This window comes from Phycodurus eques, chromosome 4 (assembly GCF_024500275.1).
Source record: "Phycodurus eques isolate BA_2022a chromosome 4, UOR_Pequ_1.1, whole genome shotgun sequence".
Lineage (NCBI taxonomy): Eukaryota > Metazoa > Chordata > Actinopteri > Syngnathiformes > Syngnathidae > Phycodurus > Phycodurus eques.
Window position 1 is genome coordinate 14,516,422 of NC_084528.1, and position 26,075 is coordinate 14,542,496.

General features: G+C 41.0%; 2 protein-coding genes across 16 annotated transcripts in view; one reads left to right on the forward strand and one right to left on the reverse strand.

The window, feature by feature from the left end:
* LOC133401306 (B-cell receptor CD22-like) overlaps window positions 1-26,075 on the forward strand; it is a 53,456-nt gene that overhangs the window by 24,282 nt on the left and 3,099 nt on the right. For 6 of the 14 annotated variants that reach the window (XM_061674122.1, XM_061674125.1, XM_061674132.1 and 3 more), the window contains one exon: window positions 562-767. The exons of 2 other annotated variants lie outside the window; for them this stretch is intronic. In XM_061674122.1, the coding sequence (XP_061530106.1) occupies window positions 562-687 (126 nt within the window). In that variant the 3' untranslated portion in view covers window positions 688-767. Of the gene's footprint in view, window positions 1-561; window positions 1,385-26,075 lie in introns of those variants that run through there. 6 more of the 14 variants (XM_061674127.1, XM_061674129.1, XM_061674133.1 and 3 more) reach the window with 2 other exon arrangements.
* LOC133401307 (B-cell receptor CD22-like) lies at window positions 780-22,537 on the reverse strand. 2 transcript variants are annotated; one of them, XM_061674137.1, is made up of 13 exons: window positions 22,451-22,537; window positions 22,275-22,336; window positions 20,732-20,776; window positions 18,595-18,836; window positions 16,507-16,633; window positions 15,226-15,537; window positions 12,224-12,481; window positions 11,256-11,516; window positions 9,660-9,926; window positions 6,643-6,945; window positions 6,491-6,572; window positions 4,795-4,867; window positions 780-3,920 (listed from the first exon to the last, which is right to left on the reverse strand). In XM_061674137.1, exons 2-13 carry the CDS (start codon window positions 22,324-22,326, stop codon window positions 3,609-3,611), a joined length of 2,334 nt encoding a protein of 777 aa, XP_061530121.1. In that variant the 5' UTR covers window positions 22,327-22,336; window positions 22,451-22,537; the 3' UTR covers window positions 780-3,608. The 2 variants fall into 2 exon arrangements, with proteins under 2 accessions (XP_061530121.1, XP_061530122.1); XM_061674138.1 differs by lacking the exon at window positions 20,732-20,776.

Consider the following 26,075-nt stretch of genomic DNA (forward strand, 5'->3'; position numbering starts at 1 on the left):
CTCATGAAAACTATTTACAGTCAGCCTCAGACTTCACTGAGTCTAGTCTAGTCTGTGGGTGCACACACATTTCCAGGTTACGCATGGTGGGCGTGAAGTCTGGACTGGAGAATGCACGTAGGTGGAAGGTGTGCAAGCCAGGCGCATTAAAAAGACAATGCAAATGGGAGATTTTTCATATCTTTGATTGTATATTTTTTGACATGAGCAGTCACCAGACTTTAAAAAATGAATTAAATAATACATTTTATTTCTACATTTAAATTTAAAAAATTATCTTGACAAAAAGCCCCTCAATTCACGATAAAACTTGAAAATACATTCCCTATTAGGAGGCACAGTAATGTAGTTTGACAGAATTGCCTGGATTCTTAAGTGATTGGCCACCTGTTGCTAGGCAAAACACAGGGCTCAAATCTTAACAGCCACCCAAAAAAATATTGAGGGGTGATGTAGGGCAGAACTTTTGGGGTGCGTGGACCTTTTCAATAATCCAGACAGATCAATTGTACTGTATAAATATATAATAATATGGCCTCTTAACACGCTGTGTTCTTCTAGGGCACCAACAGAGGAGATGCAGTGGAGCTATACTATGCTCAGGTACACTTCAAGCCCAAATGCAGGCGCAAGTGTACTGGAGAAAGCAGTGACGAAGACAACTCTAAACTCGGCTTCTCAGTCTAACCTGTTGCCTCATTCGTTACAACGGTACCATTCAATGTGCCTTTACTTAAAAAAAAAAAAAAAAAAAAAAAAAGTTTAAATTTTACAATTAATTGTTCAAATGAGCTCACGTTAAGGCTAATGACACTGCTGGTTCAAAGATTATTATGAACGTGTTATCATATTTTTGTCCGAGGTTGTAAATAATGAAAGCAAATGAAGCACATTAAAAACGACTATTTGTCAAGAGAACTCCTCTGCCAAGGCCAAAATGTTAACGAGCAATTTTTAAAAAGATACTTTTATCATTTATCCATATTAATCTAAAAAATGTTAAACCCCTGGCCACAGTTTCAATAACCAGTGGTGTCTTGACTTAAGTCTAATTCTTTCCATGACTTTGCTTATCCTGGTTGTAAGTCAAAACACTTTTTTATCTCAAACCTTTCCATAAATCCATTCCAGCTCCCGAAAACAACAAAAATTGTAACATGTTTTCTAAGTGTATTGTACTTTATAAAAACATTGGTGAATAAGTTTTTGCACTGTGCCATTCCTGTGTGCGCCTCGGCCACGAGGGGGCAGTGTAAATACATTACAAATCCGAGACGAAAATTTGATGAACCAAAACCCATGGCCACTAAACTATCATTTCACAGAGGTATACACTACTTGCATGTGTTGCTACAGCTTGTGTTCAAATAAAGGTTTATAATTACACCTATGTTGATGCTACTTTTGTTAGTCCGTCTATGGTGATTTGCATCGTGCGTTAGCATTGTACAAAGTTGTGTGGTTTGAAATACAAAACGTAATTCTTTTTCTTTTATATTTGTACAGTAAACTTCCAACTGCGACACGGTGGACAACTGGTTAGAGCGTCAGCCTCACAGTTCTGAGGACCCGGGTTCAATCCCCGGTCCCACCTGTGTGGTGTTTTGCATGTTCTCCCCGTGCCTGCGTGGGTTTTCTCCGGGCACTCCGGTTTCCTCCCACATCCCAAAAAACATGCATTTATTGGAGACACTAAATTGCCCGTAGGTGTGAATGTGAGCGCGAATGGTTGGTTGGTTGGTTGGTTGTATGTGCCCTGCGATTGGCTGGCAACCAGTTCAGGGTGTACCCCGCCTCCTGCCCGATTACAGCTGGGATAGGCTCCAGCACGCCCGCGACCCTAGTGAGGAGAAGCGGCTCAAAGTGGATGGATGGATGGAACTTCAACTCGGACAGCTTGAAGCAAGCACTTAGGCATACTGGGAGAGCGCAAAGGTGTGGAGGGGAGAAAAATCTGCTCTAAAATGTAAAGGCTTCTTCCTTTTGCCACATAACATCCCACCACAAAGTCTCAATATAAGAACATTTATTTCAAATAAAATATAGGAAATCATAAAATGTTGGCACGGATCTGACCCTTCCAGATAGTTTTATCAAAATATTTTTTTTATTTTTATTTAATCTTGCAAACGCAATATCTGGATAAACATGCGGAGATAGTTTTATCAAAATATTTTTTTTATTTTTATTTAATCTTGCAAACGTAATATCTGGATAAACATGCGGATGCATAAAACTAGAAAATTCTATATATACGGCTAGCCAACATTTACCAATGCAACACTTTTCCACAGTTGCATAAAAAATTAGTTTCAATAAACAAAACATTTTATTAATAAATGTGACTGTTAATTTAAAATAAGCACAATTGGAAAAAACAATTGTTTCATTGTCAAAATTATGCAATAAAAAATAAAATCATACAATAAACTGCCGCTCACCTAAAATTTTTGTTTTAAATTGACACTAAAGTCATGGCAAGTCAAGAAATGGGAATGAAAAATTCAACTGTAGCAGAGCTGTTAAGTGCCTAATAAGCATGCGAACAAAAAAATTTACTCAAAACGCGCTATCTTGCAGGCACTTGGAATTATTGCCAGGCAAAATTCACAGGGTTAAATCAAACTGGCTCTTAAAAAAAATAATTTGAAGGGGCGCTGTAGGACTGGTTCTCAAATCCAGGGACATGGTAGACATTTTTCCTCCCATGTGCCTTTTTTTTTTTTTTGAGAATATTGTTAGGGGAGGAAAAGAAAAGCTATGAGAATAAAGTATTTTTCAGAAAAAAAAGTCGTAGTCTTAAGAACAAAATGATTTTTTTCAGGATAAAGTTGAAAAGCTATGAGAGTCGTAGTCTACAAGAACAAAATTATTTTTTTCAGGATGATAAGTCATCACAAGAATAAAGCTATTTTTTTTCAAGATTCATCACATGGTATTAATGAAAGCAAGGGAAGAATTGATGTAATTTAGTGACTAACTTTATTCTTGTAATATTACGCCCTTTACTCTGGAAAAGACGACTTTTTTTTCTCAAAAATATAACTGACACCTTTTGTTCTTCAACAAAAACATTTGATTTATGGGATGATTTGGCACAATCGTATCAGAGAATTGGCCCCAAACTATGAGGTGACGTCTGGGACAGAATTCCGGATGACCTCTCACATTCACTACTGAAATACGCTCATACACACTAGTTTAAAAAAAATTATATTATTGGTTACAAAAGCAAAATGCCTTTAAATACACACAGAATTTTCTTCACTCGTATACACTAGTGAAAAGGTCTTGCACCCTACTGAAACTATAATTCATATGAGCGCATGTCTGTATGATGTTAAAGATGGCGAGTGTCACGCTAACGCGGAAGTAAAATGTTTTGTTTCCAACTCCAAACGTCAAAAACTGATCAAGCGATGGCTTGTAACTCGAAAAATCTGCAAAAATCTGGGCATTTGCAAGTACCACTGTCTTTCTTTTCAAACGATACAATATAATTTCTTGCTAATTCTTATGGGGACCCCCAAACTACGACCATACAATATAATTTCTTGCTAATTCTTATGGGGACCCCCAAACTACGACCCAGTTTGAGAACTACTAATTCACTGTGTTGAGGCCACAACCTCTTCACTCGTCACTTGCTGTCCAAAAGTATCCTCTGCCATCTTTTTCTCCTGCGACTCCGGTTCCATTTTCAGTTCCAGCTCGCCACCTTTGTCGCTTCCCGTGGAGCGCAGTCGTATCTCTGCGTATTCCCCCGTGACTGAGGAGAGTCCTCGGATCTCGTCGTCGTCGCGGGCCTGCAGTTTGACTATGTTGACGTGGGCATAGTGCAGCTGCTCGTCGTCCTGCACTGCCTCCTTGGCCAAGTCACCGTCATTGGCGTAAATGGCGTTAGCGTGGGCAGAAGTGCTCTAAAGCGCACACAAATGGATTCACAAGGCGTAAATGGCGTTAGCGTGGGCAGAAGTGCTCAAAAGCACACACAAATGGATTCACAAGTGGAGTTTAGTGCGCATTTACAAATGGGAGAATTGAGAGGATGAACGCCATGCCAGCTGCACAGCGGTTATGTGGAAGTTGGCATGTATGACTTAGTCAAGCTTTTTTTATTCAAATGTGACCCCTCCCCCCAAAAAAATTTTTAACTGAAAAAATGTTTCAGTTTCATTGATGTAGCTATGGTTGCCTGATTTTTGGTAGCATTTTTTAAATATGGTAATGTTTTTATATTATTGTATTGTGATTTTTTTTTTACTTATTCTGTTATTTTTGTTTTGTTTTTTTTGTTTAGTTTCATTTATTATTTCACTTATGGCGGATTTTTTTTCAAATGATTTAAATCATATACTTTTTACTTTTGTGTTTTAAAATTTTTGTTTTTCTATTTTTGGTATTTTCCACTTCCTCTATCATTCTCCACTTATATGGTCTGTTCCTATATTTGTTTTTGTAATTTATTGAGGCTGTGTTATTAAAATTGTATTCCTATTTTTGATTTAACTAATATTTTTTTATGTTTTATTATATTTTGCTGAACGAGTATTTTGTCCCCCAAGATTTGATCAATGGGCTGGAGGGGGTGTGTGAAGTTTCGAACAATGGGGTTTGTTTACTTTGTGTGTGTGCATCTGATCATTAAGGGGGGGTGTGGCCTAAAAAGTGTGAAACCCGGGCCTTCACTTTGTAATGTCAGGTTGTGTAACATGATAGTACGAGGTCTACCTGAATGCAATTATTGGCAGATGTCGGCAATTGCCGTCACGGTTTAAATCCGACTGCACTCACCTCATTGGTGACCAAGAAGTCTGCCGCATTGTCTGCTCGTCCCTTTCTGGGTGGGAAGTTGCCTTTGGTTTTCCTGCAGAACAATCGTCAAAACACTCATTTGGAAACTCTTTCCGGGCCATTTTGCGATCTAATCCAACCCACTTTATTTATATAGAAAAATGTAAAAAAAAATTCAAAAGTGCTGTACAACAATAAAAACACAGCAAAAATACAAAATAAGGATGAAAACAATTAAAAAAAGAAAAGCCTATGACAGAGTAAGCAGAGAGGAACTGTGGTACTGCATGCGTAAGTCGAAGTGAGAATAGTACAGGACATGAATGAGGGCAAGGTGTGCTGTTGGTGTGACAAAGGATAAGGTGGAGGGGAGTGCATCAGGGATCAGCCCTGAGCCCCTGTTTGCAGTGGTGAGGATAGGCTGACATGAGGTTAGACTGGAATCTCCGTGGACCATGATGTTCGCAGATGATATTGTGATCTGCAGGGAGGAGGTGGAGGAACAAAGGTGGAGGCATGGACTGGAAAGGAGAGGAATGAAGATTAGCCAAAGTAAAACGGAAAATATATGTGCATGAATGAGAGGGGTGGAGGGGGAAGAGATTGCGAGGGTGGACAAATACTTGGGGTCAACAGTCCAGAGCAATGGTGAGTGTGGGAGGGAAGTGAAACAGGTCCAAGCAGGTTGGAATGGGGGGAGGAAGGTGTCAGGTGTGTTATGTGAGTCTCTGCTAGGATGAAGGACAAAGTTATAAGTGGTGAGGCCAGCCATGATGAACGGATTAGACAGCACTGAAGACAACAGAAAGCAGAGCTGGAGGTGGCAGAAATGAAGATGTTGAGGCATTACCAGATAACGAGCAACCCTTTACTGCTCAGTGACTGCCAACTACTGGAGACAAAATTCCTTGTGTGTTTTTTGGACTTGGCAAATAAAGATTATTCTGATTCTGAGAAGGGAAGATGGAACTGCCAGGCAAGAGAGCTCGAGGAATTGATGGATGTCGTGAGGGAAGACATGAGGCCAGTTGGTGTCGAGAGGAGGATGCAGGAGATAGGCTTACATGCAAAAGGATGACACGCTGTGGCGACCCCTAACGGGACAAGCCAAAAGGAAAACATACATTTATAATTCTTATTCAAATATCCATCCATTTTCCATACCGCTTATCCACTCGAGGGTCACGGGTGTGCTGGAGCCCATCCCCGCTGACTATGGGTATACACTGAACTGGTCGCCAGCCAATCGCAGGGCACATTTGCACTCACATCCACACCTACGGACAATTTAGTCTTCAATTAACCTACAATACATGTTTTTGGTATGTGGGAGGAAACTGAAGTACCTGGAGAAAACCCACACAGGCACACGGGGAGAACATGCAAACACCACACAGGTGAGGCCGGATTTGAACCCGGGTTGTCAGAACTGTGAGTCAGATGTGCTAATCAGTCGGTCACCGTATTCAAATATACTTTTTTAAACTTATTGTTTTTATATTGTTTAATGTTTTTAAATATTTTTTTTTAAATAATGACTGGCCTGGCATGCATACTGCAGCATCTTGTTTTTGCTCCGGTCTTTTTTTTCTTTGTGCAATAAACCTACCTTTATTTTGATGCGCAAAAACAACCCATTTGGACTCAATAAAAGCGAGGCGTTTTCTAACTTGTGGAGTCCAGTGTGTGTACTCACCTGCAAATGTACAAGAGCAGCAGGAGACTCAAGATCAGCATGACCGTCACCCCAACCGCAGAACCCACCAGAACCGCCACATCTGAAAAGCCCAAGCATGAGTGACGCTTGAAGATCATATCAATCGTAATCAAATCAGGATTAAAAGAGACCTGTCTGAGGGGCAGGGGATGACATGTTAAAGGCAAAACTGTCAAATCCAAGCGGGTTGAAGCTGAAGCAAATCAGCGAGGACACTACTAGTTCGCTGCCCAGGCGTTCCAGGGTGATGACACTTCTCCGGGTGGCGCTGTCGAGGGCCTCCTCCGTGATGGGTCGCTGGTCCGAGTCATTGACGAGCACCCCGGACAATTCCCAGTGCAGGGAGGGCGGCGGGTTTGCCTGGCTGTCACAGAAGCATCGCATCTGCGTTGACATGTCTTGGCAGCGGGAAGACGGCAGGATCTCTGGTCTGACTGAAGATAGTAAAATGGCAGACTTGCTGTGTGTTTTCTGGCACAGCTGCTTGAGATTTTTTTGTGGGTCTACTTATGATAGATGTGCCAACTAAATTTCATGACACTTTGTGAAACTGGCTTCAGGGCACTGCCGAGCCAAATTGGCTCCTTGATTTGTTTTTGTGGGTCTACCCATAATGGATTTGCCTCCCAAATTTCATGTTTCTCAGTAAAATTGACTTTGTGGGCTGAATTTAAAAAACAATCTAGAGGGTTCTACAGAGCTGAAAATTACATGCTTCAAACCGCAATTGCAAACTTCCTGTGTCTTTGCAGGCATGGCTTCTTGTAAATTTTTTTAGTCAACTCATGATAGACGTTCCTACCAAATTTCATATTGCCAAGTAAAACCGTTTTCAGGGACTAATCCCCCCCGCCCCCCAAAACAAATATATATACAGTGGGTACGGAAAGTATTCATCCATCCAGCCATTATCTGAGCCGCTTATCCTCACAAGTGTCGCGGGAGCGCTGGAGCCTATCTCAGCTATCATCGGGCAGGAGGCGGGTTACACCCTGAACTGGTTGCCAGCCAATCGCAGGGCACACACAAACAACCATTAGCACTCATAATCACACCTACGGGCAATTTAGAGTCTTCAATTAACCTAGCATGCATGTTTTGGGGATGTGGGAGGAAACCGGAGTGCCCGGAGAAAACCCACGGAGGCACAGGGGAGAACATGCAAACTCCGCACAGGCGGGGCCGGGGATGGAACCCCGGTCTTCAGAACTCTGAGGCAGACAGACGCTCTAACCAGTCCCCACTGTGCCGCCGGAAAGTATTCAGACCCCCTTCGGTTTTTCACTCATGTTATATTGCAGCCATTTGCTGAAATCATTTAAGTCCCTAATTAATGTACACACAGTACCCCTTAGTGACAGAAAAAAATTAATTATTTAAATTTTTGCAGATTTATTAAAAAAGTAAAACTGAAATATCACACAGCCATAAGTATTCAGACCCTTTGCTGTGACACTAATATATTTAACTCGGGTTCTGTCCATTTCTTCTTCATCCTTGGGATGGTTCTAGTCCAGCTGTGTTTGATTATACTGATTGGACTTGATTAGGAAAGCCACACACCTGTCTATATAAGACCTTACAGCTCACAGTGCATGTCAGCGCAAATGAGAATCATGAGGTCAAAGGAACTGCCTGAAGAGCTCAGAAACAGAATTGTGGCAAGGCACAGATCTGGCGAAGGTTACAAAAATATTTCTGCTGCACTTAATGTTCCTAAGAGCACAGTGGCCTCCATAATCCTTAATTGGAAGACGTTTGGGACGACCAGAACCCTTCCTAGAGACGGCTGTCCGGCAAACCTGAGCAATCGGGGGAGAAGAGAGAGTTAAAGAAGAGACAGGTAAAGAAGAACCCAAAGATCACTGTGGCAGAGCTCCAGAGATGCAGTCGAGAGATGGGAGAAAGTTCTAGGTCAACCATCATTGCAGCCCTCCCCCAGTCGAGGCTTTATGGCAGAGTGGCCCGATGGAAGCCTCTCCTCAGTGCAAAACACATGAAAGCCCACATGGAGTTTGCTTTAAAAAAAAAACACACACACCTTAAGGACTCCAAGATGGTGGAAAATAAGATTATCTGGTTTGATGAGACCAAGATAGAAATTGTTGGCCTTAATTCTAAGAGGTATGTGTGGAGAAAACCAGGCACTGCTCATCACCTGTCCAATATAGTTACAACAGTGAAGCCTGGTGGTGACAGCATCATGCTGTGGGGGTGTTTTTCAGCTGTAGGGACAGGGAGACTGGTTTCGATCGAAGAAAAGATGAATGCGGTCAAGTACAGGGATATCGTGGATGAAAACCTTTAGAGTGCTCAGGACCTCAGACTGGGCCGAAGGTTCACATTCAAAAAAGACAATGACCCTAAGCACACAGCTAAAGTACCGAAGGAGTGGCTTCAGAACAACTCCGTGACTGTTATTGAATGGCCCAGCCAGAGCCCTGACTTAAACCCAATTGAGCATCTCTGGAGAGACCTGAAAATAGCTGCCCACCATCCATCCAACCTGATAGAACTAGAGGGGATCTGTAAGGAGGAATGGCAGATGATCGCCAAATCCAGGTGTGAAAAACTTGTTGCATCATTTCCAAAAAGACTAATGGCTGTATTCGCTCAAAAGGTGCTTCTACTAAATACTGAACAAAGGGTCTGAATACTTATGTCTGTGTAATATTTCAGTTTTTCTTTTTTAATAAATCTGCAAAAATTTCAACAATTCAATTTTTCTCTGTCAATATGGGGTGCTGTGTGTACATTGTGGAAAAAAAATTTACTTAAATGGTTTTAGCAAATTTTTCACTCTTATAAAAAAAGAGTGAAAAATTCAAGGGAGTCTGAATACTTTCCGTACCCACTGTATATAGATATATATTAATTATTTCCCATTTTACAGCATGTCAACCAACTTTACTGCCAACGGGCAATGAAAAAATGTTTGGCAGTTTGGTGTTGCCCGTGGTTTTAGTGTGTGTGGTTAAAATTTGGTAGCAACAGGACAAATCTCTAGAATTAGTTTGGCTTTGAAGGACTCATGGAAAAAGCGAAAAATGACCCTAAAATGGCTGACTTATCAGACTTTTCTCGTGGGTTTGGTCATTATACACACACCCACCGAATTTCATATTGCTAAGGTAAACTCGTTGCTCACATGTCACATTGATGGCGATTGGCTGAGCCGACTGGGCCCCATGGACGTTGACATTTTCACAGTAAAACGTATCCTGCGACAGCTTGGTGACGTTGAAGGTGATTTCCTGGCCCAAACCCATCAGCGACCTCTCCCCGGCATTCACTCGATACCAGGTGACGTTGGCGGCCGGCGGGTTGGCGATGCTGGTGCACCTTAAAGTGACGGTGCTGCCGTCGGGTAAAGAGCCCGGTGGTGACGCTGACACTGAAGTGTTCTTGGGTGGATCTGAAACAAAACGGTGGGCCTGTGAGCGCTGTGTGGTAGTCCGTGGTGTCAATTTTCAGTATCTTTTGGGGGGGATTGTGCATGATGGGGTATATGTTTAAAACAAACAATATATATAGTGGTGCCTTGACTTACAGGTTCATCTCGTTCCATGAGAAAGCTCTTAAGTCAATTTATTCTTATGTCAAATCAATTTTCCCAATAGAAATTAAATGAAATGCCATTAATCCATTCTAAGCCGTCAAAAAACTAATCTTTTCCTACGTTTTAATACAAATAATACAATACAAATATCGCTGTATTGTAAACAAAAAAAGATAATAAAATACAATAAGAGAATTAAAGACATTAACTGCTTTTATAAAGTGTAATTACTGTACATATTGTCGTATTTATGTGGGACGTGTGCCTTTAAGGGCCGTGGCCAAGTGAGTGAGGTCAGGAGCTGGAGTTGGGTGGGTCTGCTTGTGAGCGTCTGGGCGTGAGTTGTGGCCTATAGCAGCTCCTTGTGAGTGTTCTCATTTCGTATTGGTCTATTAGACTGCTTGTGATGTTCAATAAACAGCTGAAGGTGCATTGGCGACCTTGGCTCTCCTTGCCCACATGCAAGGGCATCACAGTATCTTACATGCTTTCACTTCACCCGAGCAGCAGCGTTTCCGAAGCTCGCTCGTAACTCAAATTTTGGCTCGCAAAACAAAGCTAAAAAAATGACCTAGCAACAGCTCGTAATCAGAAAAACTCAAGGTACCACGTTACTAATATTTTTTGATATTTTTTAATTACATGACATTGTTCTGCTCCATCTAGCTCTGCTCCGTTAATTATAGTAGATAGATTTTGCGGCTTTATTTTGTTTCTGTTCTGTTGTTTCTTTGTTTTCGTATAATCTAAAAATTTATTAATTCATTCAATTATGTATTCTTTCTTATATAATACGTATTTTTTACCGATTTTCTTTCGGATAGTAATAATGAAATAAGACAAAATAATAAAACAAAACAACAAAGAACAATGAAATACAATTTGATTCAAAGAGTTAAATTTAATTCAATTAAATTAAGCTTTGGAGCTGAAATAAAGTCTTTCAGCATCTGTCTCCAGCAAACTGAGACATCTTGTTTGTTTTTGCTGCTGGAAATAACGCCTTTGCAAAGACACACGCATATGCAACACAACAGAGACTTTGCACACAAAAGAGCTGTGTGCATCTCGTCAGGCATCATGACAGTAGGTCAGTGTGCCCGTTGCAGACGTGCTTGTCATGCTCTATTTAACGATTGAATGGATCAACAGTGACCGCTCATTCGTGACGTCACGTGGACTCACACTGAACGTCCAGCTGAACGGGTGTGGAGGTTTCCTCTCCCAGCAGGTTCTTGGCCTTGCAGCGGTACTCGCCGCTGTGTCTGGGCAGGGCGCCATCCAGGGTCAAGATGTCTCCAATTTCCAGGTCCTCGCCGCCGTTTATGGCCCAGCTGTAGTTGTACACGGGCGGTTTGGCTCGGCTCTGGCACAGCAGGAACACCGTGGTGCCCTCCAGGATGACATCCGTGGGCTGCACGATCACTGTGGTGTCCTTGGGAGGGACTTATCACAGCAAAAACACCCATTAGATGACTGTTACTTCCACCAAGGAGGTTTCAGGCATTTGTTTGCAATGTTGCATTCAAGAATGCTGGGAAGTCGGGAATATTCATGTTATAGCATTAAACTTGGGATCAGTCCAATTATTTTCCTTAGTAATATAATTAAATAAAATATACTAAATTATAAGATTGCCACATGTTAGCATTCCAACTGTTGGCATTTGAGCTGATCAGGAAAGTCCTTATCACTCTGCCTTGGCGCTTTTTCTACAGAGGTTGCCATCTTGCTCTCTATTACCACATAGATATCTCATATAACAAATGTAACATGGTTATATATCTCTATGTGTTAACATACCATGTGTTGGCATATTAGCATTTGAGCTAATTTCCTTTAAAATTTTACCTGACCACAGGGCACAGTGTAAAATCCTTATCAATCTGCCTTAGCCCGTTCTCTTCACAGGTTGTCGCTTGTTAGCGTAACTGTTTCCAAGTTAGTGCATGAGCTATTCTCTGATAAAATTTATGATTTGAACACATTGTAATCAATTTGCAAATGCTAGTAAAATGGACGTGGGGGAATCTGCTCGTCCGAGAAATCCAGTTATTTAGAATTAGTATAGCAAATTTCCCATACATAAAAACCTTATATCTACTATGGTGTTCCATGGCTGTCTAATATACACTTCTACCAAGTGGACTCACATTGGACGTCAATGGTGGTTACGGACGAGTTTTGCTCTCCGTATGTGTTGCGCACCCTGCAGTAGAAGGTGGGCGAGTCTTCCGTGACCCTTACGAAGTGTCGCTTCCTGTTTTCTACCACCGTCCCCTGACCGGCATCCACTCTGTACCATGTGTAGGTGTTCACTCTAGGGTTGGCGATGGTGTTGCAGGTCAGCGTGACCCACGTACCCGCCGTCACGGGGCCGACGTAGCTCACTGACGTGTTCTTAGGACCATCTGAACACAACAACAAAAAAAGGCAGTCTTGTAATGTAATGGAGTACAATACTTCAATGTTCACAAATCTGTACACTTATAACGTTACATCAATCACATACGTGCTAAGGCTAATGGAATCATCATCGTTAGCCTTAGACTAATGTTAACATTTACAGCTTTAAGCAAGTAGCTTCTTAACGGGTAATATTAGCAGCTAACTAGCTAAATAGCAGACGAAGATGACTGTCCCTGTTCGTCAGTAGTTGAATAAGCCATAAAGTGCTTCCTTTTTTAGATGCTTGTGTATCACTGTCTTGCTGCCATGAAAGGCAAGTTTTGTCTTGCAGGTTTTGCATTGCATTCCTCTTTAGTATTTTTTATGAAATGGTCAAACTTTTGGGCTCTGCTGCTCACGCCGGTTAGCTGCAGCTTTTCCGGTTAGCTCACGGCTGGCCCACATTACCGGTACTGTGCATGTGCATCATCATGGCAGGCAGACAAGAGCTACATCAGCCGGAGCCTACTGAGGCAGTTTTCAGAGAGAAAAAACAAAGCTGAAAAAATAAAGGATGACGTCGATTATTAAAGGTCGTTTTCCATCAGAATCCATTTTCTCTACTGTTTTATGCAAAACATACAGTGGGAGTAAAAGTATACATTTTATTTTAAGGAAAGTGGTCTTGTAATGTAACGGGATACAAATACTTATCACTACAGTACTTAAGTAGAATCTTCCCATATCTATACTTTACAATTGTTATATATTTCTGGTAACTTTCATTTTTACCGCACTACATTTCCTAATTGTATACTTTTACTTCGACACATTTCCCCAACCCATCTTTGCAATTCGTATTTTCCAACATGCAAAATCAAATACCGTCATTTCTCGTATATAATGCACACCAATGTATGATACGCACCCAATAAGTTGACCTCAAATTCCTGGAAAACCCTTCTGCTTCTACCCATATGATCAAAACATGAAGTATTATCTGTATTTTGTTAGTTTTTTTCCCCAAAGAATTATTCTGAAGTTAAGCACTTGGTTTGAACACCTAATCCTTTTTTTTTTATTTACTTGCGCTTATTTTGAAATTCACAGCCCCTACTTTTATTTCGTAAATAAAAGTAGGGGCTGTGTTCGATGGGTACAATTCTTTAAAGAAAACATAAAGGACTAGGCGAAACACATTTCATTGTATTTTAATGGGATTCAAATTAAACGGTCAAGCATTTCAGAAAAGCATTATCATTAAATATAACATAACCATAAATAAATTAATGATGGTTGTTGTTCCGTCATCAGTCATATATAAAAATAAAGAAAGAAATACATAAATATTTCACAAATTCTGCCAGGGTATGTAAACTTATCAGCACAAATGTACATATATGCTGTCATATCCCTGTCATATTGGAATGAAAGTGTAGGCTACACATTTTTTTCTAACCACTAGGTGGCGGTGGCATTTTGGAATGAAAGTGTACAGCTTTTTCATAACCACTAGATGGCGGCATACGTTTATAAAATGTCAATGGCCCCTATATTAAGTACAACCTCAATTCCAATGAAGTTGGGACGTTGTGTAAAACATAAATAAAACAGAATACAATGATTTGCAAATCATGTTCAACCTATATTTAATTGAATACACTTCAAAGACAAGATATTTAATATCTGATAAACTTGATTGTTTTTAGCAAATAATCATTAACTTTGAATTTTATGGCTGCAACACGTTCCAAAAAAGCTGTTGCATGTTTACCACAGTGTTAAATCACCTTTTCGTTTAATAACATTCAATAAACGTTTGGGAACTGAGGACACTAATTGTTGAAGCTTTGTAGGTGGAATTCTTTCCCATTCTTGCTTGATGTACAGCTTCAGCTGTTCAACAGTCCGGGGTCTCCGTTGTCATATTTTAAGCTTCATAATGAGCCACACATTTTCAATGCGAGACAGGTCAGGACTGCAGGCAGGCCGGTCGAGTACCCGCACTCTTTTACTACGAAGCCACGGTGTTGTAACACGTGCAGAATGTGGTTTGGCATTGTCTTGCTGAAATAAGCAGGGGCGTCAATGTCGAAAAAGACATTGCTCGGATTGGCAGCATATGCTTCTCCAAAACCTGTATATACCTTTCAGCATTAATGGTGCCTTCACCGATGTGTAAGTTACTCATGCCATTGGCACTAACACAGCCCCATACCATCACAGATGCTGGCTTTTGAACTTTGCGTTCATAACAGTCCGGATGGTTCTTTTCCTCTTTAGCCCGGAGGACACAACGTCCACAATTTCTGTTTTTTTTTTTGTTTTTTTTTACATTTTATCAAATCTCATAATAGTAGTATTAGTAACATCCATCCATCCATCCATCCATTTTCTTAGCCGCTTCTCCTCACTAGGGTCGCGGGCATGCTGGAGCCTATCCCAGCTATCATCGGGCAGGAGGCAAGGTACACCCTGAACTGGTTGCCAGCCCATCGCAGGGCACATACAAACAAACAACCATTCGCACTCACATTCACACCTACGGTCAATTCAGAGTCGTCAATTAACCTAGCATGCATGTTTTTGGGATGTGGGAGGCACGGGGAGAACATGCAAACTCCACACAGGCGGGGCCGGGGATTGAACCCCAGTCCTCAGAACTGTGAGGCAGACGCTCTAACCAGTCATCCGCCGTAGTAGTCACCGTGCCGCCGTAGTAGTAACAATAACATCAAATTTTGTCGATATCATAAAAAGGACTTACGCAAAACTCGAAGTGTCATCGTGCGTTCTGTGGAAAGCTCCATGTATCCTGATTGCCTCTTGTAGATGGCGCTGCAGCTCACACTCTGACTGTTGTGTAGGTAAGTGGCATTGAAATTCATGACTGCAGTGACGCGCGCCGCTTCCTCCACCTCAGCCTTCCCTGCCTCCGTGACAGTGCCCAACAGTGGCGCCCAGGTCAGGAGGGGCGGCAGCGTTGGGCAAGGAGCCGGCGCCCCACACTCCAGAGCCAGTGCAGTACCCTCCTCGACTTGATCTGCATTGGGGGTGATAGTGGGCCGGGGTGCCGAGTCTGTAACGCGACACAAAAAGAAGAACAAGAGGAGGCTGATTCTTGTCACTCGCCAGTAAGTGTGTGCAGAACAAGTGTGCGGGATCTTGCCAAACTTGAAACTATAACTCGGGCTTGAAACCCGAATATAAAGCCATAACTCAGGCACCACTCCCCAATTTCAAACCCTCCCCTCGGCTTGAAACCCAAATGTGAAACCCTAACTCTGACTTGAAATCGTAGTTTGAAACTGCAACTCAAATCCAGACCCAGACTTGAAACTCTAATTTAAAACTCTAACATTGGCTTCAAACCCTGATGTGAAACCTGACTTGAAACCCAAATTTCAAACTCTAACACAGGCTGGAAACCCTAACTCTGACTTGCAAACATACTTTGAAACCGTAACCCTTGTTTGCAAACCTAACCCAGGTTTAAAACCTTAATCCAGGTTGGAAAACCTAACTGAGAATTGACTTCACTGAAGCTCCGCGCGGTGTAGCCTGAGGCTCGGCGCACATCAGACGCTACATATCGTGAAAGCCTCCTTTGCACAATATAATCTTATTCCAAGTGTTGCACTGAGGCGACTGGTCATTCATTTTAACAAAGTTAAGGCACACTTTTGTTCGCCGCCGCCTTCGTTGGGCACAAGCACGTCTTCGTGCGTGTTCTTCTTCGTTGTTTTTTGCCACTTTTTCGTTGGTTTTTGCCACTTCTTCGTGGTGGGAGGACTGTAGGCATCGAAACTGGGCACCGAAATTTTTACATTTGAACGGTTCCATACTCTACTTTCAGGGATCATTTCTATAGTTATTGAACGATTTCCAGGAGAAGTGGAACGTTAGTCCCGGTTCCAATTGGTTCTTGATGCCCAACCCTACTTGAAACCCTATGTAAAACCCTAAACCTAGCTTCAAACCCTAATGTGAAACCCTAATCCTGCCGTGAAATCCCAAATTTCAAACCCAAATGTGAAAGCTGTCAGACCTCGAATGTCCAAAACGACGCTCTCGTCAAAGTTGAACTTGAGACTGTTGTCACAGTCCAGTCTGAAGTAATACGAGTCGTAGTGGTCTGATGTCATGTCCTCAAGGATGGTGCTGCAGTCCTTTTCCTGACACGGGACAAGACAAAAATCACAGAGAGACGTGAAGAGAAAGTTGGATATCGTAATGCTAACAAACAATGCAAAACCCCATAGATGGGCTTACAAAACTAGCATCGATGTTGCGGTATTTATAAACCTTATAACAAATTATATTTGAACACTAACGTGCAGCAACCAATACAGAATACTGTATAACAATACTCACATGTATATAATCTTTATCCTAAAAATAACAGGTAATCTGTACTGTATCTATGTATTGTACAGACCCCCGGTGGCCAAGGCACACACACCAGAAGGAGCAGCACAATGGTCAGTGAATTAAAGCATGAAAAATACAAGCATAAAATGTTTAATTCTTTCCATTCTATTTAATTATGTTATTACTGTATGTTTTTATTAGGGTTGGGCATCGTTTAAATTTGAGTGATTCCAGTTTCGATTCCAGTTCCAAACGATTCTCAATTCCGATTCTTTTTGGGGGCTGGGTCAAAAAAAGTTTGCATGGTTTAAATAATGGGTGTGCAAATTATGAACATCCATTTTCTTAGCAGCCCGCAGCATAGACTAAAATGAACATTTGACTCGGGGTTCTTTACAACCAGTATTCACTGTCAAACCTATGGACTAAAAGGCAAGGTGTGTGGTACCAACTCAAATTACTTAATATTCATTAATTAATGTTTCAGCTAAGTATAGCATTGTTAAATGTTATTTTTGACTGTTTCATCACGTCAAATAGTTTATATGTGCAAGTTTGATCTTGACTTCCTCTTTTAAGCTTGTAGCCTTTTATTTTGAAGGTTACACACTGGAACTCAGCATTTTGGCAGGAAAAGTAACAACACTGGTGAATTTTGAAAACGAAAGTAAACCTAGACAGGAAGAAAAAGAGTAATAATTGGAACCAAATACTATAAAACCTTGATTCCTTTCCCTGCCCACCGATGAGGCACAAGGTTAGTGTTTGTGATACTGTGAGACAACAATATGTGAATTTTGTCCCAATTCATTGTGATGAAAAGTTGCTAGTCAGACTTCCTACACATCATGAAAGCCTCCATTGCACAATATAATCTTATTCCAAGTCTTGCACTGAGGCGACTGGTCATTTATTTTAAAGTTAAGACACACTTTTGTTTGCCGCCGCCGCTGCTGGGCACATGCACGTCTTCGTGCGCGTTCTTCTTCGTTGCTTTTCACCACTTTCTTCTTCGCTATCAGCGGACTGTGGGCATCAAAATTGGGAACCGAAATTTCTAAATTTCAATGTTTCCGGGAGAACCGGAACGTTACTCCTAGTTCCGATCGGTTCTCGATTCCCAAGAAACTATGTGGGAATCCTAATAACGCCGTTAGAGCTAATGTCAGAGGTAAACGCCCGGCTTCCTTAGCTTTAACGTTAGAGGTATGGTTGGAAGCCAACATTGAAAGCTAACATTTGAAGCTGGAGGTAAAGGTAATGTTGGAAACTAACTTCAGAATCTTGCATCGGAAGCTATGTTGAAAGCTAATGTAGAAGCTAACTTTAGAGGTAGGCTAATGTCAGAAGTTAACTTTCTGCTTTCATTTTTTCTAATGTTAGCTGTTACGTCAGAAGCTAACACTGAAAGCTATTGTTGAAAGGTGATTTAGAGGTAACGTTGGAAGCTAACTTCAGAATCTAATGTTGGTTGAATCTAACGTGGGCGCTAACGTCAGAAACAAACTGTGGTCGTCCTTTGTGCTAACTTTACAGCTAACATTGGAAGCTAACTTCCAGCGCTAACAAAGCTTGTTTTGTTCGCAAACGTTTCGTAAAAAAAGAAAAAAGAAAATTATTTTAGTGAACGTACTAAACTGAATCAGTTTATGAAATGATTCGTTCTTTGAGCTTGGCCGCCGCCGTGAGAGAGTCGGCTGGTAGCGGAAACGGAACTGATATAGCGGTCTGTCACTCACTTCGGAATCTTATTTTTTTTTATTACCAACAAGTTCCCAGTGAGGTTTCCCTGCAGGAGGTTCAAGTTGGCGCTCTCCTCTCTTGTGCGACTGGAGTCGAATACATACGACCTGGAGTAGCCTCGCCTCCAAATGGCGGCGCAGGTCCGGTCCAGGTCCGAATCCCAAAAAGGAGGTATTGTGAACCTGCACGGAATATGAATACACGAGCCACTCACGCCCTGCACAGACGATGGCAACATAGTAGCCCACTCCTGACACAGGCTGCCTGAAACCAAAATAATCATAAAAAAACAACAACAATAATAATAAATTATTTGTTTTCAGAAGAAAATACACATTTTGCATATATATGTGTGACAATTGTTTTACAACACTTTTCTAAGCTCCACCACATGGTTCTCTGCTCTGCCTTTGTCTTTTTAATCTTCCTCCCCACCACCAGAGTCATCTTACACACCACCATCCTATGCTGTCTAGCCACACTCTCCCCTACCACTACGTTAGTTAGTAACCTCCTTCAAATTACATCATCTTCACAAGATGTAATTAAACAGCATGTTCTACCTCAGCTCTTGTAGGTCATTCTATGTTCCTGCATAGACTTTGCAAAAAGGATGCAAATGGATGGAGTGCCATTTGCATCCTTTTTGCAAAGTCTACCACAATCTGTCCCTCCATGTTCCTTTCCTGGATGCCGTACTTACCCATCACGTCTTCATCACCCCCGTTTCCTTCACCAAAATGTCCATTAAAATCTGCACCAATCACGACTCTCTGTCTGTCTGGGATGCTCAGAACTACTTCGTCTAGCTCCTTCCAGAATTTCTCTTTCACCTCTAGGTCACGTCCTACCTGTGGGGCATAGCTGCTAAACACATTATACATAATGCCCTCAATTTCAAGTTTCAGCCTCATCACTCGATCTGATTCTCTTTTCACCTCCAAGACATTCTTAGCCAACTCTTCCTTTAAAATAACCCCGACTCAATTTCTCTTCCCATCTACACCATGGTAAAATCATTTGAACCCTGCCCCTAAACTTCTAGCCTTACTGCCTTTCCATCTGCTCTCCTGGACACACAATATATCAACCTTTCTCCTAACCATCATGTCAACCAACTCCCGAGCTTTTCTTGTCAAAGAAGATTCAAAGTGGCCGCATTCAGTTCTAGGCTCTGTGCTTTCCTTTCTGTTCAAGAACCCGCTTTCCACTTGTCCTTCATCTTCGACCCGTAGTTGCTAAAAATCTACACCGGCGCCCTGAAGGTTAACGGCGCCGGTGGTGGACGTTGTTAACCTGGGCCGCGACCGATCCGGTATGGAATTCTTTGGATGAACGCTCATTTTGATTTGGCAAAGTTTTAAGCCGGATGCCCTTCCTGATGCAACCCTCTGCATTTATCTGAGCTTGGGACCTACAGTTTGCACTGGCTTGTGCCCCCCATAGGGCTAAAATAAAAATAGAGACTGTGTGTGTATGTGTGTATATATACATATATATATATATATGTGTGTGTGTGTGTCTCTCTCTCTCTCTCTCTCTCTCTCTCACTCACTCACTCACTCACTCACTCACTCACACACTCACTCACTCACTCACTCACACACACACACACACACACACACACACACACACACACACACACACACACACACACACACACACACACACACACACACACACACACACACACACACACACACACACACACACACACACACACACACACACACACACACACACACACACACACACACACACACACACACACACACACACGGCGGCTGACTGGTTAGCTCATCTGCCTCACAATTCTGAGGACCCGGGTTCAAATCCGGCCTTGCCTGTGTGGAGTTTATATGTTCTCCCCGTACCTGCGTGGGTTAATTGAAAACTCTAAATTGTCCAGAGTTGTGAAGGTAAGTGTGAATGGGTATGGGACTTAAATATATACAGTGGGGCAAAAAAATATTTAGTCAGCCACCAATTGTGCAAGTTCTCTAACCTAAAAAGATGAGAGAGTCCTGTAATTTTCATCATAGGTATACCACACCCATGAGAGACAAAATGAGGGGGGTAAAAAATCCAGAAAATCACTGTCTGATTTTTAAAGAATTTATTAGCAAATTATGGTGAACAATAAGTTATAAGTTACAGACCTGTCAGCTCTTCTGTAAGAGGCTCCTCTGTCCTCCACTTGTTACCTGTATGAATGGAACCTGTTTGAACTCATCAGTATAAAAGACACCTGTCCACAACCTCAAGCAGTCACACTCCAAACTCCACTATGGCCAAGACCAAAGAGCTGTCAAAGGACACCAGAAACAAAATTGTAGACCTGCACCAGGCTGGGAAGACTGAATCTGGTGTGAAGAAATCAACTGTGGGAGCAATTATTAGAAAATGGAAAACATAAAAGACCACTGATAATCTCCCTTGATCTGGGGCTCCACGCAAGATCTAACCCGATAGGGTCAAAATGATCACAAGAACGGTGAGCAAAAATCCCAGAACCACACGGGGGGACCTAGTGAATGACCTGCAGAGAGCTGGGACCAAAGTAACAAAGGCTACCATCAGTAACACACTACGCCGCCAGGGACTCAAATCCTGCAGTGCCAGACTTGTCCCCCTGCTTAAGCCAGTACTTGTTTATCTCCGTCTGAAGTTTGCTAGAGGGCATTTGGATATCCAGAAGAGGATTGGAAGAATGTCATATGGTCAGATGAAACCAAAATGGAACTTTTTGGTAAAAACTCAACTTGTCGTGTTTGGAGGAGAAAGAACGCCGAGTTGCATCCAAAGAACACCGTACCTACTGTCAAGCATTGGCGTGGAAACATCATGCTTTGGGGCTGTTTTTCTGCAAAGGGACCAGGACGACTGATCCGTGTAAAGGAAAGAATGAATGGGGACATGTATCGTGAGATTTGGAGTGAAAACCTCCTTCCATCAGCAAGGGCATTGGAAGATGAAACGTGGCTGGGTCTTTCAGCATGACAATGATCCCAAACAGACCGCCCGGGCAACGAAGGAGTGGCTTCGTAAGAAGCATTTCAAGGTCCTGGAGTGGCCTAGCCAGTCTACAGATCTCAACCCCATAGAAAATCTTTGGAGGGAGTTGAAAGTCTGTAAATATTGAGATGAACTTTTGTTATTGACCAAATACGTATATTCCACCATAATTTGCTAATGAATTCTTTAAAATCAGACAATGTGATTTTCTTGATTTATTATTTTTTCCTTCTCATTGTGTCTCTCATAAGTAAGGTGATGAAAATTACAGGCCTCTCTCATCTTTTTAAGTGGGAGAACTTGCACAATTGGTGGCTGACTAAATACATTTTTGCCCCACTGTACATTATAAGAAAATAACTAAACTCTAATGTGTCTTGCATTTGAAAAATATCCTAGTGCTACAGAGAAAAAAAATATTGTACAAAAGACAAAAATAATATTAGAATAAATCTGTTATGCATTTTCCATTTGAAAAGTTCCAGGTGCTGTATAAAAATAATAATAAAGCAAATAAAAGTGATACAGAAAAAAAACTATTTAGAAAAATGAAAGAATTAGAATAATAAAACAAAAATAATGATTCAAATTGCATTTGAAAAAAAGAAATGTGCTATAGAAATAAAGATTTGTGCAAAAAGAACATAAAACATTTTAACCACAAATTAAGAAATAATGACGACTCACCTTCAAGTAGACCGTAAAGTAGAATAAGCTTCACAGCGACGACATGTGTCATTTTGTTTTCTCTTTTCGTTGACACACAAAACAAAAAAATCTTACATCAATTCTCTTGAAAAAGAGAAAAATGGTGGGAATAATTTTAAAAAAGAAACATCTATTTCTTTGCACGTCAAGCTTACCTTTGAGTGGCAACAATTGAGCTGCGGATGTCTACATTCAACCAGTTATGTATGCTCAGTGCTTACAGTCCATCAGCTTTGTCACTGTGTGTGTGTCACGCAACACTAGCTGTCAACTTCTATGAGGAAGTGGAAATGTCTTTATTTGCTTTTAAAAAAAAAAAAAAAAAAAAAAAATATCACCATATTTTAAATAAGTATTAGAGGAAAGAAATATATACAATATAAATCACAACAGGATCTTATCAAATTAAAATTGCATACAAAGAAAACTTTAGTAATTTAAAAAGGAAGTCATAAGTTAAAAAGGAGGGTTTCTTTCTTTTTACTTTTGTGTAACTAATACAGGAAATTGGCTTTGAGGTTATAAACGTTTCAACAGAGATTTTGAAAGAGATGTCCTGAAATTAACCGAAAGTGCTGTCGCAATGACATAAATAACGACATCTGAATGGGCAGAAGGAGCACTGGCTTCCCATGCCACTATCCGCTGACACCTCAATGTGTCTTCTTTAGAAGGAGCAAGTGATTTGTTAAAGATGTACATTGAATATAAAAATTCTACACTCCCCGTGTTCAAATGCTGGGTTTTTGTGATGTATAAAAAAAAGAAAAAAAAAAAGAAAAGAGAATTAAATTATTTCAAAGGTTTTTCCACTATTAATGTGAATGTACAACTCAACTGAAAAAAAATATATTTTCAAGAAGGGCAATAAAATAAACAACTAAGAATGTGGTTGCAAAAGTGTGTACACCCTCTTATAACTGGAGATGTGGCTGTTTAGAATGAACCAATCGCATTCAAATTTAAGTTAAATGGGAGTCAGCTAACACTCTGATTAACCCCAAATAAAGTACAGCTGTTCTAGTAGGCTTTTCCTGACATTTTCCCTTACTTTGCTTTAGAGACAGTTACAGCTATTTCGCTGCAGGTACTTAGTTACAAATTAATGGTTTATGATGTGGTGTGTTCAGAATGAACCTATCAGATTTAAACTCATGTTAAATGTGAGTCAGTACACACCTGGCACCATTTAAATAAATAATGAGTATTTTATTTAAATTAATTTTATTGTAGTTTGTTCGTTTTTAAATATAATTCTAAATTTGAAGTGGCGGCACGGTGGACGACTGGTTAGAGCGTCTGCCTCACAGTTCTGAGGTCCGGGGTCAATCCCCGGCCCTGCCTGTGTGGAGTTTGCATGTTCTCCCCATGCCTGCGTGGGTTTTCACTGGGCACTCCGGTTTCCTCCCACATCCCAAAAACATGCGTGGTAGGTTAATTGAAGACTCTAAATTGCCCATAGGTGTGAATGTGAGTGCAAATGGTTCTTTGTTTATATGTGCCCTGCGATTGGCTGGCGAGCAGTTCAGGGTGTACCCCGCATCCTGCCCGATGGTAGCTGGGATAGGCTCCAGCACTCCTGCCACCCTTGTGAGGATAAACGGCTCAGAAAATGGATGGATGGTAAACAAGTCACATTAAAATAAAACATTTTAAATATTTTTATCGCCCAAAATATGCGTCACATTCATGACGTGCGACACTCGAATATCGTATACCTGGCATACCTCACGTCTAGCAGCCCAAATTAATCCAGCACACCACCATCATGATGTATTGAGCTTTATGACCCTTGCCTGGAAGCTAAATGGATAAATTAAAGAAAATAAATATTTCTGAAAATAACAGAACATCTAATGCGTGGTGATTCTCTTGCTTTCACCGCTGATGAACAGTTGACTGCACACTCCAGTACACGCGATGGAACACAGAAGCAAACGCCACATTTTGCTTTGCATTGTTGGTTCAGTGCCGTGGATAAGTTTGGATTTTTGTCACCGAAATACGAGGCGAACAGTTGACTGCACAATCCAGTACTACACGCAATAAAATTATCAAACACAGAAGCAGATGGCATCTGCGGCGTTGCATTTTTTGTTTCGTGCGGGTTGGGTACGTTTGGATTTTTATTTCTTAAATACGAGGACTCAAATAGACACTGAGTATTTTATTTAAAATTAAGCATCAACCAAGTGTAAAATGCTTTTTGTTACATGCAGAAATACAATTCTGTGTTCTCTGCAACAGTTCGTTGATTTCATAAATGCAACATAGTTTTTTGTACATAGCACACAGAACAATACAAACACACACAAGAAAAAGATGAGGAAAAAACCCCTAATCTGATCATTCCACCCAGGACTCCAAAAATGGACTGGACAAAATTATTGGCACCTTATCAAAATCGTCAGAAATTATTGTATTGCAAGCATGCCGTACTCCTTTAATGTGTAATTCAATTCACCCGTGGCAAGTAACAGTTGCTTTTTAATTTAGCAATTTAGAAATCAGACTTGCAGCCAGTTAAAATGGTGAAAACATGACTCAACATTTGTGTTGTGTGTACTGTACCTCACTGAGCATTGAGAAATGAAAGAAGAGCAAAGAATTGTCAAGATGATTTGAAAACCAAAATTGCGGAAAGCATGGACGATCTCAAGGCTACAAGTCCATCTCCAGCAATCTGAATGTTCTTGTGTCTACAGTGCGCAATGTCATCAAGAGTTTCATAGCCCATGGCTCTCTAGCCAAACTCCCTGGACGTGGACAGAAGAGAAACATTGATGAAAGATTGCAATGACTGATTGTTTGAATGGTGGATACCAAACAAATTCAAGCTCACTTGCAGACAGAGGGTACAACAGTGTCAGCTTGCACTATCAGACACCATTTGGATTAAAAGGGACACTATGGTAGGAGACCCAGGCAGACCCCACTGCTGACAGACGTACTGTATAAAAAAGCCAACCAACATGTACCTGAAGAAGCCAGAATCCTTCTTGGTAAAGCACATAACTGTACTGCTTACTGAAAATGAAATGAGGCCTTCAAAGACAAGAGAACGGTCAAACATGGTGGCAGATCATTGATGTTTTGGGGTTGCTTTTCTTCATCGGAAACAGGATGCCTTGACTGTGTACATGGCATCATGAAATCTGAAGACTACCAAAGAATTTGGGGCGCAATGTAGGGCCCATTGTCAGAAAGCTGGGTCTCTGTCAGAGGTCAAGGGTCTAACAAAGAGGTGTCAAAAGTATTGATGTTCATTACTCAAGTAGAGATACTGTATTAGGGTTTAAGAAGGCTTTTGTAGAAGTTTAAGTATCAACTCAAGCGTTCTACTTAAGGGTAAAAGTAATGGTTTCAAAACTACTTAAGAGTATAAAAGTAAAAGTAATGCAAGGGGAAATTTTCCATTCGGCAAAGCAAAGCAAAATTATTTATAGAGCGCATTTCATACACAATTTTTTTTTGAATGTGCTTTACATGATTAAAACCATTTAAAAACAACAACAAAAAACTTTAAAAAAAATTAAAGTACAATTAAAACTGCGTACAGTGCAAGAAATATCACTTAAAAGTGGAAATGCCCTAAAGAGCGTGAGCAAAAGAAGAGATTTTAACCTGGATTTAAAAACTTTCACACTTGGGGCTGACATCACTTCTGTTGGCAACTTATTCCATTTGTGTGCAGCATAATAGCTAAATGCTGCTTCACCATGTTTGCTTTGGACTCTGTGCGCCACTACTTGACCTTAGTCTGTCGATCTAAGAGCCCTA